Source organism: Carettochelys insculpta, chromosome 1, assembly GCF_033958435.1.
Source record: "Carettochelys insculpta isolate YL-2023 chromosome 1, ASM3395843v1, whole genome shotgun sequence".
Classification (NCBI taxonomy): domain Eukaryota; kingdom Metazoa; phylum Chordata; order Testudines; family Carettochelyidae; genus Carettochelys; species Carettochelys insculpta.
This window is the reverse complement of record NC_134137.1, coordinates 117,893,553-117,912,587: the sequence shown is the minus strand read 5'-3', so window position 1 is coordinate 117,912,587 and position 19,035 is coordinate 117,893,553. Positions and strand designations below refer to the sequence as shown.

Below are 19,035 nucleotides of genomic sequence, written 5' to 3'. Positions count from 1 at the left end.
GCACTGCCTGCCTCCCAAATCTCATCAGCTCACGCTCTGGTCGTCACATGCTTCCTTTTGCCCACACCTTCAAAACAGAGGCAAAGACTGGCCTATGAGCCCAGGGAGTATTTTGTTTCCCGTTCCAGCTCCCATGTTCACAGCAACAGAACAGAAAATGTGCTGTTTATTGTAACACACTCCCCCTTCAGGTGAGAGCAGTATCAAGAAAAGGAAGCTGCAGCAAGGTCAGGTCAGAGAGAACACTTCTGACTGAAGTAAAATAGGACATTGTTCAGCAGGTTGGAAAAATGTTAAATTCTGCAAAATAAAATCAGTGAAACACAGAGTACACAAGGCCCTGATAAGGACTAACAAAACAAGCAGTGACATATGACATCAGTTGCCTAGTCAGTGTCACACACCATGCAAATATCATAGCAAAGAGTACCTTTAATGAGAGGTACAAAGGAGGACAATGCAACAGTTTTGTGAACTTTTACAGGGAGCTCCTTCCATGCATAAGAACAGCATTAGAGATGAGGTAAGGTACATTAGAGAAAAATGCACTCATGGGGAATAAAGGTTGCCATTGCTGGAAGAGCACAATCGGAGGCTGACAGCTCAATACCACGTAATGATGGCATGCATGTGGACTTTTGTGTCTGATGGAAGACAAAGCTGGGTTTAAAACATTCAATCAAGACTTTCTGGCATTCCTCAAAAATGGACAGTGCCCTTGTTTATGAGGCAAGACCATTGTCTCATATTTTGCAGTAGGACGACAGGCAAGAAGTCTTGTTGGGCGATAAAAATAAATTAGAAAAACAAAGTGAAATACTGTTTGAATTTTTAAATCTTAAACCTTATTCAATTTTAAATAATGTTTTCAGCAACACATACTGATTAAGTATATTAGCTGACACATTCTGCTAAATCAGTTTGAAGTGTAAAAATCAGAAACACTAACATTTAAACAGTGATCGGGCTTCAGACCTAACATTCTCTTTGGCCAGAAGGGGCAAGTACTCTCTCCCTCTCCCACAAATCCACCTACCGTACCTAGAGTTTGTCTGTTTAAGGAATACGTATGATAGTGCATCAGATTAGCATCTTTCCAACTAGGGAGGCAACTTTTTAAAAAACTGAAAAATTTATTCTCCGGAAAGCAATGAACAAAGTCTGTGTGGAAGGAACCTGCAGAAATTTAGAGAAACAATCCATCGCTTCATTAAGATCCAACGATCTTGTTAGCTAATAGATTTCTCCTTTCTGACCACATTGTCTCATTTTTCCTACAGTACTCTTCTATTAGACACACTAGTCAACAGTACTTTGTGCCAAATGCTCCCACATATCATATTGGCTAGCCCAACTGTCATAGCTCCACTGGCTCTGCCCACTGAATTTTAGACATAAGTGTGGTTGCACTCAGGCATACACCAGGAAAATAGAGAGGTGTGTTTAAAAAAAATTAAACAAAAAACCTTGTTGCTTACTTGTTTTAAAAACACCTATATTCACAGAGAAAAGTTTTAACATCTTTAAAATGTGTTAGCTTGTAGCTGTCAAGTCAAGGCTTCCCTTCTGGCTTGATGATCACGCTTTTTAAAAGGTGCTAACATGTTTTTAAAAGTATTAAATCCTATCTACAGCAGCATTCAGAAAATATTTTTAGTCTGTTTATATAAGCTTCTAGTGTACACACGACTTAAACCAATGCAGTGCAATATGTACTACAAGCTTACCCTAGAGATTTGCAAGCAAGGGCTATATCTTGAGCCTTATTTGGTATATTCATTCAAAATAATTTGCAACAGTATTTCCTTTAAGATACCCAGTTGGGGATACACTCCAGCCTACAACTGAAACAAACCAACTAACCAGACCCTGATATTTTCTATTTAGCCTAACTTTTTAATAACTAGGTTTGTTATCTACAAAGTACAATATTAACTTATCATGATTTTATTTTTAAATCTAAATTTCTTAAATCAATTTTGCATACAGTGATCTAGAATTAATAGTGTCATGTGCACAGTGACGAGAAAGTAAAACTGATTAAGAAGGAAGAAACTGGGGATGTGAATTTTATTTTGATGTTTAAAAAGATTTTAAAATGCTGACTTGTACCATACTCAGTTCTATTTTTTGAAGCTTGCTCTCATGCAGAGCACTACAACTGCAAACAAAGAACAATATTTTCTCTTTTGATTTGTGCTTTGACAAACATACACACAAGTGGCTCTAAAAGGTCAGAATCTCTACATGCTCTTAAATGAAAATATTTTACTTTCATAACCTCTAATTCAACTGCCCTGTGATCCAGGAAGAGAAATACTGTATACCAATAAGCTATCACACTGAAATATTCAATCGAGAGAGGACTGAATCATTTAAAAGAACAAAAATCACTTACAGAACTGGATGAACAATCAACTCTGGACTATATGATTTTATTACAGCTGCTGCATCTTTGGTACAAAACACGTGGGATAAGTCTGCACCCTAAGAAAGAAAATTTGAAGAATTACCAGTTGCAATTGTATTTGTGTGTAAGCAATAACTCCAACAGCTTTCACTAAGCAACTACGAATTCCTACTGCTTGCTAAATAAAGCAAAGCTGGTACCTGATTTGTTCCACCTGCACTACCATACCACTCAATAGTTCGGAGAAATCCTACTTTAGTTCGTAGATCTAACTTCCATGCAAAATTGCAAAATCACAGAAATACTTGCTTACTGAACAGGATTACAGCAAAAATCAGTGAAAGTTTAGGGAGAGATCATGAAATCCTTCAACACAAGTAATCCTCTCCATTCTCCCATGAGCAACAATGAGAGGCGTAGGCCCACAGCAAGGAAAAACAAAGGCAACAGCCAAGTATGAGACAGGCTACAGCACAAACAAAAAAAAAATGGTGTTGTGCTACAGTCATGGAGGACAAAACAAAATTACCAATGAGTTCTTTTCCAATCCCATGTTTGAGCCATTTCGTCAAATCTGGACTAGAGATAAATTGGTGCAAGTCTGACCCTAAGCTTCTGTGACCTCTAAGAAGAAAAAGCAAACAACATACCTGTACAATTAGATAGCCAGGGACAAGAAGTTTCCAATACTTCGGAAGGAGAAAGACACCCCAAGCTTAAAAGATACAAACACCTAAAGGAAAACAATAACCTACTAGGGGCTCCTCTGGAGTATTAATAGTATCACTTCACATATTCCAAGCTCTGACCTATCTGAGGTTCCGATCCAGCACTCTGTGTTAGGGTGAGATGCTAAGACTGTGCATAGGACTACTGAATTCAATAAGGTTCCTGGATTGCGCAGCAGTCTGCCGGCACATAGCAAATGACTTTATTAAGGCCAGAGTAGCTTGTTAGATACGGAGTTTTTAGCTTTCCTGACTTTAAACACAGAAGAGCCCAAGTTAAATTATTTTTGATCTTGTCTAAATTAAATAATAATAATGAATTTAGCTTACTGAAAAAAGAATGACTTTTTATTTAAATATTGGATACATTCTACAATTAGCAAGAATATTAATCTTCTAGAACTCAGAAGTTACCATTAAAAGATAGAGGCTACATTTCTAGAAGAATTAAAATCCCATGCACAGTACAATGCAAATGTCAGACAGTAATTATGATATTAAAAAAAACACATTACACATGAAGGCAGGAAAACACATACCACTTTCAGAGCTGAAATTGCAGCAAAATACGGTGCCCCAGTGTACCTGCAAATGAAACATGTTTCAGATTAGAAAGTAGTTGTATTAAAAGACTATGCTGGCAGTTGATCACCCTGCTATAATGAAGAATCATGTCACATGATTACACCATAAATAAGGACAAAAATGTAGAGTCAACTAAAGGAATCAAACACGAGAGAGACTCAATAGATTCAGAAAGATACTCAGAAAAAGCTCAAGTACAGAAGACAGTACCTTGCAATAAGCTTTGGCAGGTCAAATTTTAGCTCTAGTAGACCAATCAGAAAATTAAAGAGACAAGGGTAATCTAACAGGAATAGCATAACAAATAAAATTATGAATTTAGTTCTTTATGTGGTCCTTTTCATCTGCAGTTTTTCCAAACACTTTACAATGAATGTAATATTTCCATTTGAGAGATGGCCAACTGGAAGCGAAGTGAAAGGGCTCGCCCAAAATATTACAATAGGTATCATGACTAGGACATTGGCAGTCTTGCCTCTGGGTCAGAGCAGGTCAGAAAATCAGTGACTGCAGGAGGGAACAATCCTAAATATGGATAAACTAGCTGTATACAGTAAACCCTCAATTTAACAGACTAATGGGGGGGAAGGACATCCGTTCAACCGAAAGGTCTGTTAAATACGAAGGTTTACTGTCCACCCATTCCTGTCAGGATCCCCCAGCACCCTCTGCCCCCATCTCACAAAATGCCAACAACTCACCGGAGCAGCTGCCATTGGAGAAGCCACGAAAGCCCGCTGCCACTGCTGGAGGAGCCACCAGGGCCTGCCGCCACCACCACTGCCAGAGCGGCCCTGCCATCACCGGGGCCCGCTATCACACAGGGCTGGAGTGGCTGGCCCACTGCACCATTGGAGAAGCTGCTACGCGTGCCTCCCACCAATGGTGGGGCACATACACGACTGCCATCTGTTGGCATATGCACCCCAGCCCTGGTGAGAGAAGCACGTGGTGGTTCCAATGGCAGTAGGTCCGGCAGCAGCGGTGGCTCAGGTAAGTCACCTTACTTTTTTGGGCATTGGCATTTAGGATTTTACATGCCCTAATTAAGTGGACCTGGGAAACAACGGGGGGCTGGCAGATGCCCGCTGTTCCCAAAGTGTGCTAAATAGTGGTCTATAAAAATCGAGGGTTTACTGTACACATTTTCCATCCATGTGCTTGGTGTAATGGAGGCTGGGAACCAATTAGGCCCCTCCCCTCACCATTCTGTCAAGAGTCCAAGCTTGGACTCCCTCTTGCAGAGTTCAGCTTCTATTCTGGTCACCAGGTGAAAGGCAGGAACATACTAGCTTCTCAGGATCAGGGTTCAAGAGACATGATCCTTATCATCAAGTCCCTGGCAGAGCCAGGAATAGAGCCTAAGTGTTATAACTTCCAGTCCAGTGCCTTACTCAACCAACCTATGCTATTGCCTGCTCCCCAGAGTTCAAATCAGAATGTTATTTGCAAAACTGTGTCAACCAATAAGAGTTAAGAAGGTGCACAATACAAGTCTCAAAAGGCAGCCAGAATCCAAACAAAGGACCATGGTCAGATAGCCAAGATGTAGTTCATAAATCTAGTCAAAGTCAGGAATTTTAAAAAGGCATCGCAACTATGACCCAGTCTACAACAGATTTTTCATCTTGCTACTTTATTGTCAATACTTCTCCCATAAGCTCCAGTCAGACAATGTAAAGAGGAAATTTAAAGAGACTAGAGTGCAAAGTAGAGAGAAAATAGAGGAAAAGGGAAAAGGAACTTAAATGAACAAACTTCAACTGAATTTACAGCCAAAACAGGGATGACATAACATTTAACAGAGGTGGTTTTTTACCACCCCAGAAAAGCAAGTTAGAATGTGTTAAACTGTGATTATGTTTAAACTCTTTCATTAATGCACATCATCCTATGCTTAGCTTTAGCTATATTCGAATTGTGCTTACACAACTTAACCTCTGAACCTGTTGGCTTAAGTTAAACAAAAAAAAAAGATGAAATGGTTTAATATGTAATCATAGGATTGAACATCAGAACACTTACATATTTTATTTGGCATCTTCTCAAGGAAGTTACATGTCAGGACCTATTCCATTTTTCCCATATCACAAGCAAAACCAAAAACATGTGATTATGTGAAAAATGCCAATAACGCAGAGCTGTAGGCTTGAAGTATTATGCAATCAGAAGCATGCAGAGTTGTAGACTACCACTCCAGGTCCACATGTCTGTACAGCATTCTGCAGAAGAAACCCAATTTTGATGATGTATACAGATTGAGCCTCAATTTTGAACTGATGTATCCAAAGTTTGAAAAGATTTGTTCTATGCTTGCTGAACACTAACGCAATTGCACTACCAGTTCTTGAACTCAAATGACGTATCAGCCTTCTTCTAAGTTTTTCATCACGCTATAGGGAAAACTTTCTTCAGAGCAGAGTAAAACAGATTCTGGATACAGAGTTTCTATTTCAAATGCAAGTGAATATGGCAGAAAGATTTTACTGAGCAGCCACTGGTCAGAAAATTCTTCTTGTTCAGTTGACTATTTCTTTTCTGCTTATTTTAGCCGAAGACCAAGCCAGGCTGGCCACCATACGTGAGTAACTGCCTCATGAAATCTATGCTGTTGCTTTACCTGGTTCAAGATTTTCATTGGTCAGGAGATCCAAAAATACTTTGCATGCAAATGCAATTGCTAATGGGCCCCTTTGGAATGTGAGAAATGCAATAGTAACCATTTCCACTGAGTTCTTTATTTCTTGGTAAATCCCTTATTAGTTCTACTGCCACTCCATCTTCAAATTCTGCCTATTATCACTCTCAAACCTGAGATAAAACAGACAATTTTTAAATTTACGTTTCCAGGTACAGTATTCAAGTTTTCCAATGTGTCTCCCAAGTACAGTAGCCCTTCAAGTTATGCAAGGGTTGAGGTCCTACACACCCTTGCATAACTTGAATTTCACATAAATTTTTCCCCCAGCAGAACACGTGTTCTGCAGCTGGGGAAGCAGCAGGAGCACCTGGAGCAACTTTTGAAAGGTAAGTCCTGGGGTTGAGGGGGGTGGGCAGCTAGGGAGGATTAAGTCTGGCCATGGGTTGGGGCCGGGGGGGGGTGAAGTTGAGCTGGGCACAAGGGATGGGGAGTGAGCCGGAGCTGATTGGCTTTGAACCGGGGCCATGCACATTCAGGCAGCAGGGGTGACATCGAGCCATGCAGGGTGGGGTGGGGGGGAGGGGGGGTGAGCCAGAGCAGCATGTATGGGGTGGGGGTGAGCCAGGCTGCAGAGGGAGCAGGATTTTGAGTTAATTAATTAATGCAAGTTAAGCACAACTCGAAATCACTCATTTTGAGGAATTTTACAGATTCTTGGCATTTTTTGGAAGAGGCTCCAATATTCACAAATACTTTTGTAAATCTACCTACCACCTGTTCCATCAAAGCACTAGGTGAAAGGTCTTGTTCAAGTAGGTTCAGCCAACGTAAGGCACATTCATACGTAATGTAACTGCCAACTTTTTTCAAATCACTCCTCATTCTTACATCTTTTTTCCACACTGTCAGCTAGCTCAAACACCAAAACGCACCATTCATTTACTAATGTGGTGGCTTCTCTCAGTAGTGTAGCACTGTAACTTTCAGTCTTCTTACTGCTTCCAGTCTCAAGGCTATCACACAGTGAGGGTCAACCCAGACCAGTGAGAAGTTATGTCACTGCTGACCTGCTACCTCTGAATGCTGTATGAGGCTCTGCTGTCATAGCTGCCTATCTGGTCGCTCCCAGTTAGCATACAACCATTCACTGAATGGCTGAATGTTAAGCAGCCCTAGCTCAGCAACTTTGATTCCAGCAGCCTGTTATTTAACAAACAAACTCTGATCTCCCCCAGCCTTCTTTTTTAAATCAGCCAAATAACTCCAACACATTCCCAGTACTAAAAGCCCATGTACAAGAGTCTGAGTTTCTGTTTGGAAGTACCTATAAATTAGCATATAGCTTTAGGTTGAGGGCCTTTTCGGTTTTAACTGAAACATGAAGAGACAATGTTACTGCAAAATTGTCAAATTCCCGAACAGGTGTCAGTAATTTTCATTAGTGCAGTCTAATAATTTTATTTTTCCAGTTTCCCAATTTAAACTGGTATTTGCCAGCCCCGTCTCAAAAGAGCTTTCCTCCAGGAAATTGCCAACCCTCAACTCTTGCATCCCTGACTAAGTGGGACAGGTATTCTGATTCTAATGGACTAAACTAAGCCCCTTTGCAAACATGGGGTTCACAGTTCCTTAAACAAAAGTTTCAGTGTAAACACTTTTTTTATAGGTAGTAAAATATGTACTTGACACCTCTATTCAATCACAGTACACATATTTCTGTGCAACTTACTCTTGACATCCTCCGACAATGCCTATCCGTCCATCTTGACCTTTATGCTTCTTTGCTGTTAGAGGAGGAATAACATTCCGCACCAGCTGAAAAATATTCTCCATATCTTTTATAGAATGGGGTTTGTGTAGTGAAAAGGCTCTCTCAATAACTGAAAAAGATAAAGACATTTTAAAGATTACTTGAGAAATGTTAGTTTTTAAATGTTTTAGAATGCCCCGAGATTTCTATCCATTCAGAAGTACTCGTGTAACCCATTTTGTTAACAACTGTTATATAGTTGCACAGAATGATTAAAAACCCAAACTCTAATTTTACTTTTAATAAAACTATTCAGCCATGTACTCAATAATTGTCCTTGCCACCCTAATACTGCAACTAGGGGAGGGGAAAAAAAAAAAACGAAAACGTGTTCTAAGAATGTTAAAACACAACTCTGCAGAGCTGCTGATGGGGTGGGAGAGTGAGAGAAGTGGAAGGGATGCAAAGGGAGCTTTTGCCCCAGGAACCAGTGATCTAAAATAATCAAGGCTCCGAAACTTTTAAATTGCCACTGGAGCCCCTAGTGACACAGAGGGCTGGCTGGGGGAGGCAGGTCAGAGTTTAAAATGCGCTAAGAGCTGGCTGCCCCTAGCCTTGCCTCTTCTGCCTGAGGTCCTGCCCCTTCCAGGGGCCCTGGAGCCACTGCCAATATCCCCGCCCTGGCAATGTCGGTAGCACACCCTGCAACTTTGAAAATATTATGGTAACAAACAATAAAACTCCATCTTTTCCTATGTCAGCAGAAAACCCCTTTTTCCAATCTTTGCTGAATCCAACATTAAACCAGGCTAGCTACACCGTAGCAAAAATCACTTTATAGTGTCCAATAATAATATTCCTGGCTGATCTCTTGGTTTAGAAATCATTCCATAATAATTTCCCATTGAGATCAAAAACTAATATTATTGAAGCATAGCCAAAATAGTATTGCCACAATCCAGAGAACAACAAAATTTAACTTTGCTCTGGAAATAGGGCAATATTAAAATTACTCCACATTTTACAAACAATCAAGTTTTCTACCATAAAAAAATCTATATGAAATATATATCCCATACACCTCACAACCTACTTACAGTATCATAACTGCTAAAAAACCTTCAGTTTATTTGCTTTTCTAGAACACAGACTCTATAAAGAGGGGGAAACAGTAGAGAACATTAAAAAAGAAGAACTCCAGACTGATTTCACTTCTGCCTAATTAGTTTAATTTCAACTTCAGATACAAATAACTAAGATCCCAAATCATCAGCATATGCTGCCTTAAATAATTAAAGCATATTTTAAAATAAAAAGCAAAAAATCCCTCTTGTGATTGGAAGTCAGTTGAGTTTCTCTTGCTACAGTATAAAATAAGAACTATGCATCTTCATCACTGAATGTAGTAAGAGAAACAGGATCCTGGCTTCAGGTCTTCACAAGTAATAGAATATCTTTCATATTAAACTGAATGCATTTTAGAAGCAATGATATTAAGGGTAAGAATGCACTGTGTTCAAGATTTCGGAATTTAGGTAGTTTTCAGTATCTATTTACTAAGTTAGACTGAAAAGTGAAACCATCATTTGTAATAAACAGAGCTTGGATTAACTGTTCTGACAACAAAGAGCAATATTACAGGCCAGATACCCATTCCATAAAATAAAAAAGTATGTTATCTCACAACAGGCCTGACAATTCATTCTTTGTTATTCAAGATTCCACTCAATTTTAATAGCCGTCTGAGAGTCACTCATAGGATTGGACATGACATTTATTTGGCTCTAAGGCTATGTCTACACTAGCCCCAAACTTCGAAATGGCCATGCAAATGGCCATTTCGAAGTTTACTAATGAAGCGCTGAAATACATATTCAGAGCTTCATTAGCATGTGGGCGGCCGCGGCGCTTCGAAATTGACACGCCTCGCCGCCGCGCGGCTCGTCCCAACGGGGCTCCTTTTCGAAAGGACCCCGCCTACTTCGAAGTCCCCTTATTCCCATCTGCTCATGGGAATAAGGGGACTTCGAAGCAGGCAGGGTCCTTTCGAAAAGGAGCCCCGTTGGGACGAGCCGCGCAGCGGCGAGGCGCGTCAATTTCCAAGCGCTGCAGCCGCCCACATGCTAATGAAGCACTGAATATGCATTTCAGCGCTTCATTAGTAAACTTCAAAATGGCCACTTCCGTGGCCATTTCGAAGTTTGGGGCTAGTGTAGAGATGGCCTAAGTGTGCAAACTATAGTTTCTGATCGCCCATGTGGAGCCTGAAACTCCTGTAGAGTTCTATTTCTTAATTCTGCTTATTTGTATTATTTTAGACTACTCATCCATGAAATACTGAAACCATATGATTTTAAAAACAAAAATAAAACAAAACAGTTGTTCAAATCAACCTGACAGGCTGTAAACATCATGAGCATACAGGCTTTGCTTTCAAAGTTGACAACACTTTGTACCTGATTACTGTTACTGACCATTCTTTATAAGTAAACACAGCAGGATCATCATCAATGTAAATGACATACTGCCACAAATCTTGAGAAGTGTTACTATACACTTCATACCTGGTTAGACTTTAGTCCACGTGCCCTCTCTAAAGGGAGGGAAAGAAGCACAGAACAACTTTGCATAAATGTGGATTCTAAAAGGTATTTTTCAAGAACTTAAACCTTGATAAATTGATAGATGAATTCGTGGAGGAGGAAAATAATATCAAAGATATTTTTGTATAGAAATGTAAATAATTAAAGCATGGGTCCTCAAGTAGGCATAAATTATTTAAGCACTAGAGCACTCAACTGAGATGTGATCATTTACATGGGTTTAGCATCTTTACTTCAGAATCTAGAGTGAAATCCATGCCCTACTGAAATCAGTGACAACTTCCTTTGATTTCTGCAAGGCCAGAATTTCAACTGTAATGTTGAAAACATGACTGACATAACCACTGTTAAAAACCCAATGCATGTCATTTTTCATGTTTTTTCACTACTTCGAATTAACAAATATATTACTGAAAAATGTTTAAATGTCTGGTTTTTTTTCAATTTTATGTAAAACTACTTTTTCATTCTGCTGCAAAAACACACACATTTTTCCAGACACAGTAAAACCCCAAGTTAGGCTGGCGTTAACATTCCTGATTAAGAGGGACGGCTGGGGGCATTCGTATTGTGCCGCTAGAGGTCACAATACCCACGTAACTCAAATTTTGCGTAAGTCAGGGGAGGGGGACTTCTCCCTTCTCCTCTGAGCCTTTGGGAGCCTAAAGCCAGGCACAGCGGCACCTGGAAAATTTCCAGGCTCCCACTCAGCCATAGGGAGCCAGGAGCCAACCACATCAGAGCCTGGTCAGTTTCCCGGCTCCCATAAGCAGTGGGGACCTGGGAAACTGACCAGTTGCTGCTGTGCCTGGCTCCTGGATCCCTGCAGCTGCGGGCTTCTCTCCCTGCCTCCCTCCTCCCAGCCCTGGCTCAGGAGCCTGGAATCTGACCAGTGCTATTGTGCCTTGGTGCCAGCTCCCTGGGGTTTGCCTGGCTCCCAACTCCCTGGAGTTTCCCCACTAGCTCCTTCCCGCTCTTCCCAGCAGCAGCACCCCTGGGGAAAGCCAGAAGGAAGTAGCGTGGCTACTCCTTTCAGTTTTCTGCTGCTGGCTGCAAGTGCTGAAAGGAGCAACCCCGCAGCTTCCTCCTGGCTTCTCTCAAGTGGGAGAAGCCAGGGGAGAGCTGTGCCCCCCTCTCCCAAGCTCCAGCTTCTCACATCTCTCAACCAGGATTTTGACATTTGTGTTAGTGTCGAAATCGTGTAAAGCAGGAGTTACTGTAATTTTGGTAAAGGTTAAGCTCTGTAACATATTATATACTGTACAATCACACATTCCACATAACTGCATTTTATAAACTGACCAGACGTTGCAGACCACTTTTCCCAAGAGCCAGAATTTGTTAGGGTATATAGATCAGTAATAATAGCATAGTAAGACATTTTAATTCAATTCACAGAGAAAAAAAATAATACTGAAAAGTTGAAGCTACACATTTATTTTTACAAACCACCACCAGTCATAACACGAATCTTTAAATATTATACTATAAAATGATGTACCTATCGGTGGAGAAAGTGCTGCTGTCATAGCATTACAATTAAAGTTATCGCCATAGGATCGGTGATTTGCTCTCTGAGGTGAACTAGTTGGTATAGACTGTGACCTTTGCGATACTGCAGAAGAAATTCCTGCTAACATCTGTCCCAACATTTGTAACATCTGGAGTTCTCGAGCATGCTCAGCTTCACGACGTTTATCCTCGATTTTCAGTCGTTGCTCTTCATATCTGTAAAATTTTTCTTCCGTATCCACACTTTGTTGCAGGAATTTTTCCATCATTTTATCCAGTGATAAATTTGCATGGCGTTTTTTTGATCTTTTGGGTTGAGAGAGTGGGGGTGTGCTGCTTTGACCACTGATTTGTTTAAAGCCTAAAACAAAGTAGATGATATTACTTCCAATGTTCCAAATATTCAGCTGGTAAAAACAAATGTTTAGATAAGGTTTCGCTTCTTAGTCAAAATAATAAAAGGAAAAAATTAATAGTAAAACCTGTAATTTATAATTGTAATTACACTTGTAATTCAGGTCTATTTTGCCACATCAAGCTATTATTTTACTTTATTTTATAGTTAAAATTATCAGACAGGAGTATGTGTACGAGAAGCAAAAGAGGGAATATATGCTTAACCAAAAAGTTACACAGGTAATGCATAGCCAGAAAGGAATGTCTTTTCTCTGTTGTAGTAATAAACTTCAAAAATAAGAAGAGGCTTTTTGATCTTTTAAAAAGGTTTAAGTGAAGACTTTTCAACAGCACAGCCTCATTTGTGTATTGCAGGTAATTATGCTAACCAGAACTGAGTTGCAGCCTGCTGGCGTTTTAGATTAGCATTTCAAAAAAAAGATGTCAGCGTAAACAACACTTTTGATGAGATTTATGTATAAAAAGAAGATTGGTTAAAAGTCAACCAATTGGCTACCTCCTGAGTCTTCTGAAGGCAGATTCAGGGTTTAGACAAATGCACAGAGCACAAGACTGAACTTTAAAAAAAAAAAGTGCAGAGTACAAAGGACAACAGAGAAAGGGGCGGGCTTTGTTTTGCTTTCTACATTCCGGTGCCTCCACATTGTACTATTTAAAAATCAATTCAGAATTCCTGAAAAGGCCCACTCAGGTGTTTAGCCAGGCCAAGTCAGGTTAGTACAAGGATTAAAAAACAATACAATGTTTTTCTAACCAATTTCACAGCACAACTACTTTAAAAGTAAACCTTACACACTGAAATAACTGCATGGCATCTACAGCAAAGTTTAAACATAACAAGAATGCTAAGGATGCTGCTGGTCTTATCCAGAACCCTTCGCTACCTCCTCTCTTCTCTCCGCATTACTTTCCCATTATTAACAAAGGAATAAAAAACAATTAGCAAAACCTCAATCCCCCTTCCCCTGTACAGGGCAACTGCTGACTTTGAATTGTTTAAGAGCTTCATGAAACAGTTCAGCTGCTCTTTTGGTTGTGGGAAGGGTAAAAGGGACAAAGCTTTGGGCTGGGAAAGGAGAAGAGCAGAGGAGGAGAACAGAAATTAAATGGAGCCGATAGGACTCCACAGCGAGGGACAGGGTTAAGGAGATGAAAGACGTTCCCCTTGAAGAGGACGAGAGAGGTCGGAAAGGGAAGAGACCGGTGCAGCAGCGAGCAAGCACATGAGCTAGAGACGTCAGCACTTCTATTGTATGGGCGGGGGGCGCAAAGGGGGCGGGGGGCAAATCCAAGCAGAGCGGGAGGTTCCCTACCGGCGTGGAGGCGAGGTGGGGCTGCCCGGCCCGGCGGCCGGTACTCCCCCTCGGCGGGCGGCACCGGGATGGCGAAGGGGGGGACACTCCACCTTGATGGGGTGCTCGGCGTAGGAGGAGCACTCGCCCGAGTCCTCGGTGAAGTGCTCGTGGGGGGACTCGAGCTCGGCCTCCTCCTCCTCCTCCAGCTCGGTGTCGAGCTCGCGGCTGTTGCGGGGGGTGCCCGGCGTGGGCGGCCCGGCGGGGGGGCTGGGCGCAGTCGGCGGGCTGGGCCGGCGGCTCGGGCACGCCGTCGGGCCCGCCGCGGCAGCTGAGGATCCGGTCCATCTCGTCGTAGTACTTGCAGACCTTGCGGGCGTGCCCGTTCTTCTTCAGCCCGTCGCGGGCCTGGTAGTACTGGCGCTTGAGGCCCTTGATGCGGATGCGGCACTGCTCCGGGGTGCGCTCGAAGCCCAGCTCGGCCAGGCGGCAGGCCACGTCCCGGTACACATGGCTATTGCGAAAGTTCCCGTCCAGCGCCGACTGCACGTCGGCCTCGCCCCAGATCTCCAGCAGCGCCCGCGTCTCCAGGTCGGACCAGAGAAAGCCCCGCGTGTTGGTGATCATCCTCGGCCGGCAATGGCCGCGCACGCGGAGTGGGGGGAGGGGAGTGGGGGGGGGGGGGGCGCCCGCCCGCCCGGCCTCGCTACAGCCCCGCCGGCGGCGGCGGCGCAGCGGCGAGTGGCGGGCAAGCGAGCGCCGGGCCCCGCATCCCAGCCCGCCGCCGCCAACAACAACAACAAACTTTCCGGGCCGCGGCCCCGCGGGGCGCCGCCCACTCAGCCAGTCACCCGGGCGGCGGCAGGACGCGGGCTCGGCTGCTAGGCCCCGCTCGGCACACGGCGCCCCCGCCCGCCGCGGCCGGAGCCCCGCACGCTGCCCTCCCCCGCCCCTCGCCCACAGGCAGCCGCAGGCAGCTCCGCGCCCGGCGTCACCGCGCACTGCGCGCTACCTCACCCCGCACGCCCGGGCTCGGCCGGGCCGGGAGCCGAGGGCAGCGCCATCCCCCGGGCCTGCTCGCGGCCTGCGGAACCGGCCCACGCGTCAATCCGGCCGGGCAGCTGCCAGCGTCGCCGCGGCCCTCCCGGGACAGGGCAGGGGCGGAAGCGTCGCGCCTGGGTGCGTCCCTCTTACCCCGGGCGCGCCGGGAGCGAGCCGCGGCCCTGCGCTGAACAGCGGGGAGGTGCAGCTCCCGCCCTGAGCAGCCGGATCGCCTTGTCCCTCCCTCCAAATTCACTCCAGCGCTAACCCTGACAGCGGCTCGCTGCGTTCCTGCTCCGCGCTCTAGGCGGGCCGCTCCTCGGCGCCCCGGAACCCGTTCACCTGGGGCCTCTGCTGCCCGGAGCGCGGACATGGCGAGGGAAAGCCTCCATCCCACTGCCCGCGTGTCCCACCCCGCTCTCCGCCTCCCACGCGTCCCCCGGTGCTGCTTCGGGTGCACGGGGCGCGGGCTGGGCTGGCCGCTACCCAGCATTGCGCAGGGTGGGGTGGCTGCAAGACGCGCCTGAAATGGAGGGGCTGCTCGCAGGTGAGCGGCCCTGGGTTTCAGCCAGGCGAGCGCAGCCCTCTTCCTGCCCCTGAGCGCCTTCCCCCAGGCTTGCAATGACACTGGTCCGGGGAGACACCCCTCAGCCCCGCTTTGCTTTCTCATTCCTCGGTACCTCCCGAAACGGCCCGCAGGGGGGTGGGAAAGGCGGGGTACCCCACAGATCATCAGCTCCAGGCCACCCCCGCATGAGACCGTTTGTTTGGCGGGCAGAGACCATACTTGGGGACTGGCCGGTTCGCTTTGCCCCGCAGTTGTCAGGCAGCCAGCGACACACGCCCAGCAGCACACACCTGTCGGGCCTGTGGCGAGCTTCCGCCATTGGCTTGGGCTGGCAGTAGCTGCCGCCCGAAGCCGCAGGTCCCCCGTTCCCAGCAGGCGAGAGACCCAGCGGAGATGGCTGATATACCTTCAGCAGGCTGCAGCCAGAAGATCATAACTGCAGCCGAGGCCAGTGCTGCAAACACGCAGGTGGTGGCCGTGCCCCTTCCCCAGACCATCGCGGCAGGGTGTCTGGGAGCGGCCCCGGACGCAGCGCTCTGCACTCTCTTACCTAGCCAGCAAGCGGGGCTCACGCCACCTCCTGCCAAACACGCAGGCAAGCGCCTGACACAACTCATCAGCTCTGCTCCCGGCTCCGCGCCACTGCGGGGTAGGCACAGGCCGCCCCGGCCCCGAGCTTCCCGCCATGCTCTGGGGCACACCCACCAGCGGCAGCCAATCCCGGCTCCAGCCGAGCTCCTGACTGGCTCGCCGCAGCTCAGTAGCCCACCCCCTTCTCGTGCGCAGAGAGCGCGCTTGGGGTCGACGAGAGGGTGGCCGGGGCGGCTGCTGAACCAAGGCACCACACGTGTATCGGCCGCCTCCTCTCCCGTCCCCTGCAGCAAAGGGGGAGAAACTCATGGACCCCCGAGCACACACGCCCGGCTGACTGGCTCAGCGGCTCGGACACAGGGCGGCCTAACCGGCGACCGGCAGCTCCATTTCAGGCGCGTCTTGCAGCCACCCCACCCTGCGCAATGCTGGGTAGCGGCCGGCCCAGCCCGCGCCCCGTGCACCCGAAGCAACAGCGGGGGACGCGTGGGAGGCGGAGAGCGGGGTGGGACACGCGGGCAGTGGGATGGAGGCTTTCCCTCGCCATGTCCGCGCTCTGGGCAGCAGAGGCCCCAGGTGAACGGGTTCCGGGGCGCCGAGGAGCGGCCCGCCCAGAGCGCGGAGCAGGAACGCAGCGGGCCGCTGTCAGGGTTAGCGCTGGAGTGAATTTGGAGGGAGGGACGAGGCGATCCGGCTGCTCAGGGCGGGAGCTGCACCTCCCCGCTGTTCAGCGCAGGGCCGCGGCTCGCTCCCGGCGCGCCCGGGGTAAGAGGGACGCATCCAGGCGCGACGCTTCCGCCCCTGCCCTGTCCCGGGAGGGCCGCGGCGACGCTAGCGGCTGCCTGGCCGGATTGACGCGGGGGCCGGTTCCGCAGGCCCGGGGCTACCCGGCCCGGGCGAGTGCGGGGTGAGGTACCGCGCAGTGCGCGGTGACGCCTTGCGCGGAGCTGCCTGCGGCGGCCTGTGCGCGAGCGGGGCCTAGAAGCCGGGCGCGTCCTGCCGCCGCCCGGGTGACGGGCTGAGCAGGCGGCGCCCCGTGGGGCCGCGGCCCGGAAAGGTTGTTGGCGGCGGCGGGCTGAGATGCGGAGCCCGTCACTCGCCGCTGCGCCATCAAGGTGGAGTGTCCCCCCTTCGCCACCCCGGTGCCGCCCGCCGAGGGGGAGTACCGGCCGCCGGGCCGGGCAGCCCCACCTCGCCTCCACGCCGGTGAAGAACCTCCCGCTCTCTTCCCTTTGCGCCCCCCGCCCTTCCCTTTGCGCCCCCCGCCCATACAATAGAAGTGCTGACGTCTCTAGCTCGTGCTTGCTCGCTGCTGCACCGGCCTCTTCCCTTTCCGACCTCTCTCGTCCTCTTCAAGGGGAACGTCTTTCATCTCCTTAACCCTGTCCCTCGCTGTGGAGTCCTATCGGCTCCATTTAATTTCTGTTCTCCTCCTCTGCTCTTCTCCTTTCCCAGCCCAAAGCTTTGTCCCTTTTACCCTTCCCACAACCAAAAGAGCAGCTGAACTGTTTCATGAAGCTCTTAAACAATTCAAAGTCAGCAGTTGCCCTGTACAGGGGAAGGGGGATTGAGGTTTTGCTAATTGTTTTTTATTCCTTTGTTAATAATGGGAAAGTAATGCGGAGAGAAGAGAGGAGGTAGCGAAGGGTTCTGGATAAGACCAGCAGCATCCTTAGCATTCTTGTTATGTTTAAACTTTGCTGTAGATGCCATGCAGTTATTTCAGTGTGTAAGGTTTACTTTTAAAGTAGTTGTGCTGTGAAATTGGTTAGAAAAACATTGTATTGTTTTTTAATCCTTGTACTAACCTGACTTGGCCTGGCTAAACACCTGAGTGGGCCTTTTCAGGAATTCTGAATTGATTTTTAAATAGTACAATGTGGAGGCACCGGAATGTAGAAAGCAAAACAAAGCCCGCCCCTTTCTCTGTTGTCCTTTGTACTCTGCACTTTTTTTTTTAAAGTTCAGTCTTGTGCTCTGTGCATTTGTCTAAACCCTGAATCTGCCTTCAGAAGACTCAGGAGGTAGCCAATTGGTTGACTTTTAACCAATCTTCTTTTTATACATAAATCTCATCAAAAGTGTTGTTTACGCTGACATCTTTTTTTTGAAATGCTAATCTAAAATGCCAACAGGCTGCAACTCAGTTCTGGTTAGCATAATTACCTGCAGTACACAAATGAGGCTGTGCTGTTGAAAAGTCTTCACTTAAACCTTTTAAAAAGATCAAAAAGCCTCTTCTTATTTTTGAAGTTTAGTACTACAACAGATAAAGGATATCCCTTTTTGGCTGCACATTACCTGTGTAACTTTTTGGTTAGCATGTATTCCCTATTTTGCTTCTCGAAGGCATAACACTGTCTGATAATTTTAACTATAAAATAAAATAGCCTGATATGGCAAAAAGACCTAAATTACACGTGGAACAGGTTTTACTATTTACTCTTTCCTTGTAGTATTTTGACTAAGAACTGAAACCTTATGTAAATATTTGTTCTTACCAGTTGAATATGTGGAACATTGAAAATAATATCAGTTACTTTGTTTTAGGCTTTAAACAAATCAGTGCTCAAAGCAGTGCACCCCCACCCTCTCATCCCAAAAGATCAAAAAAATGCCATGCAAATATAAAGCTGGATAAAATGTTAGAAAAATTCCTGCAACAAAGTGAGGATACAGAAGAAAAATTTCGCAGCTATGAGGAGCAATGGCTGAAAATCGAGGATAAACATCATGAAGCTGAGCATGCTCGAGAACTCCAGATGTTACAAATGTTGGGACAGATGTTAGCAGGAATTTCCTCTGCAATATCAGAAAAGTCACAGTCTATACCAAGTAGTAGTCTGCCTTTCTCCACCAATAGGGACATCATTTTATAGTTTAAATAATATCTAATA

General features: G+C 46.2%; 1 protein-coding gene and 1 pseudogene across 5 annotated transcripts in view; both read right to left on the bottom strand.

Annotated features, from left to right (window-relative positions):
• NAXD (NAD(P)HX dehydratase) overlaps positions 1-16,302 on the bottom strand; it is an 89,291-nt gene extending 72,989 nt beyond the window's left edge. The window contains exons 1-5 of one of the 5 annotated variants that reach the window (XR_012644998.1): positions 13,960-14,092; positions 12,219-12,590; positions 8,094-8,244; positions 3,678-3,723; positions 2,399-2,487 (exon numbers count right to left, since the gene is read on the bottom strand). Coding sequence is in view for 4 of the 5 variants with exons in the window: in XM_074990266.1 (XP_074846367.1) it covers positions 2,399-2,487; positions 3,678-3,723; positions 8,094-8,244; positions 12,219-12,498 (566 nt within the window). In the remaining variant the exon portion in view is untranslated. Of the gene's footprint in view, positions 1-2,398; positions 2,488-3,677; positions 3,724-8,093; positions 8,245-12,218; positions 12,591-13,959; positions 14,183-14,955; positions 15,077-15,953; positions 16,077-16,097 lie in introns of those variants that run through there. The other 4 variants (XM_074990266.1, XM_074990272.1, XM_074990268.1 and 1 more) reach the window with 4 other exon arrangements.
• LOC142001621 (myb/SANT-like DNA-binding domain-containing protein 7) lies at positions 12,858-14,935 on the bottom strand (annotated as a pseudogene).
• Positions 16,303-19,035: the final 2,733 nt, after the last annotated feature.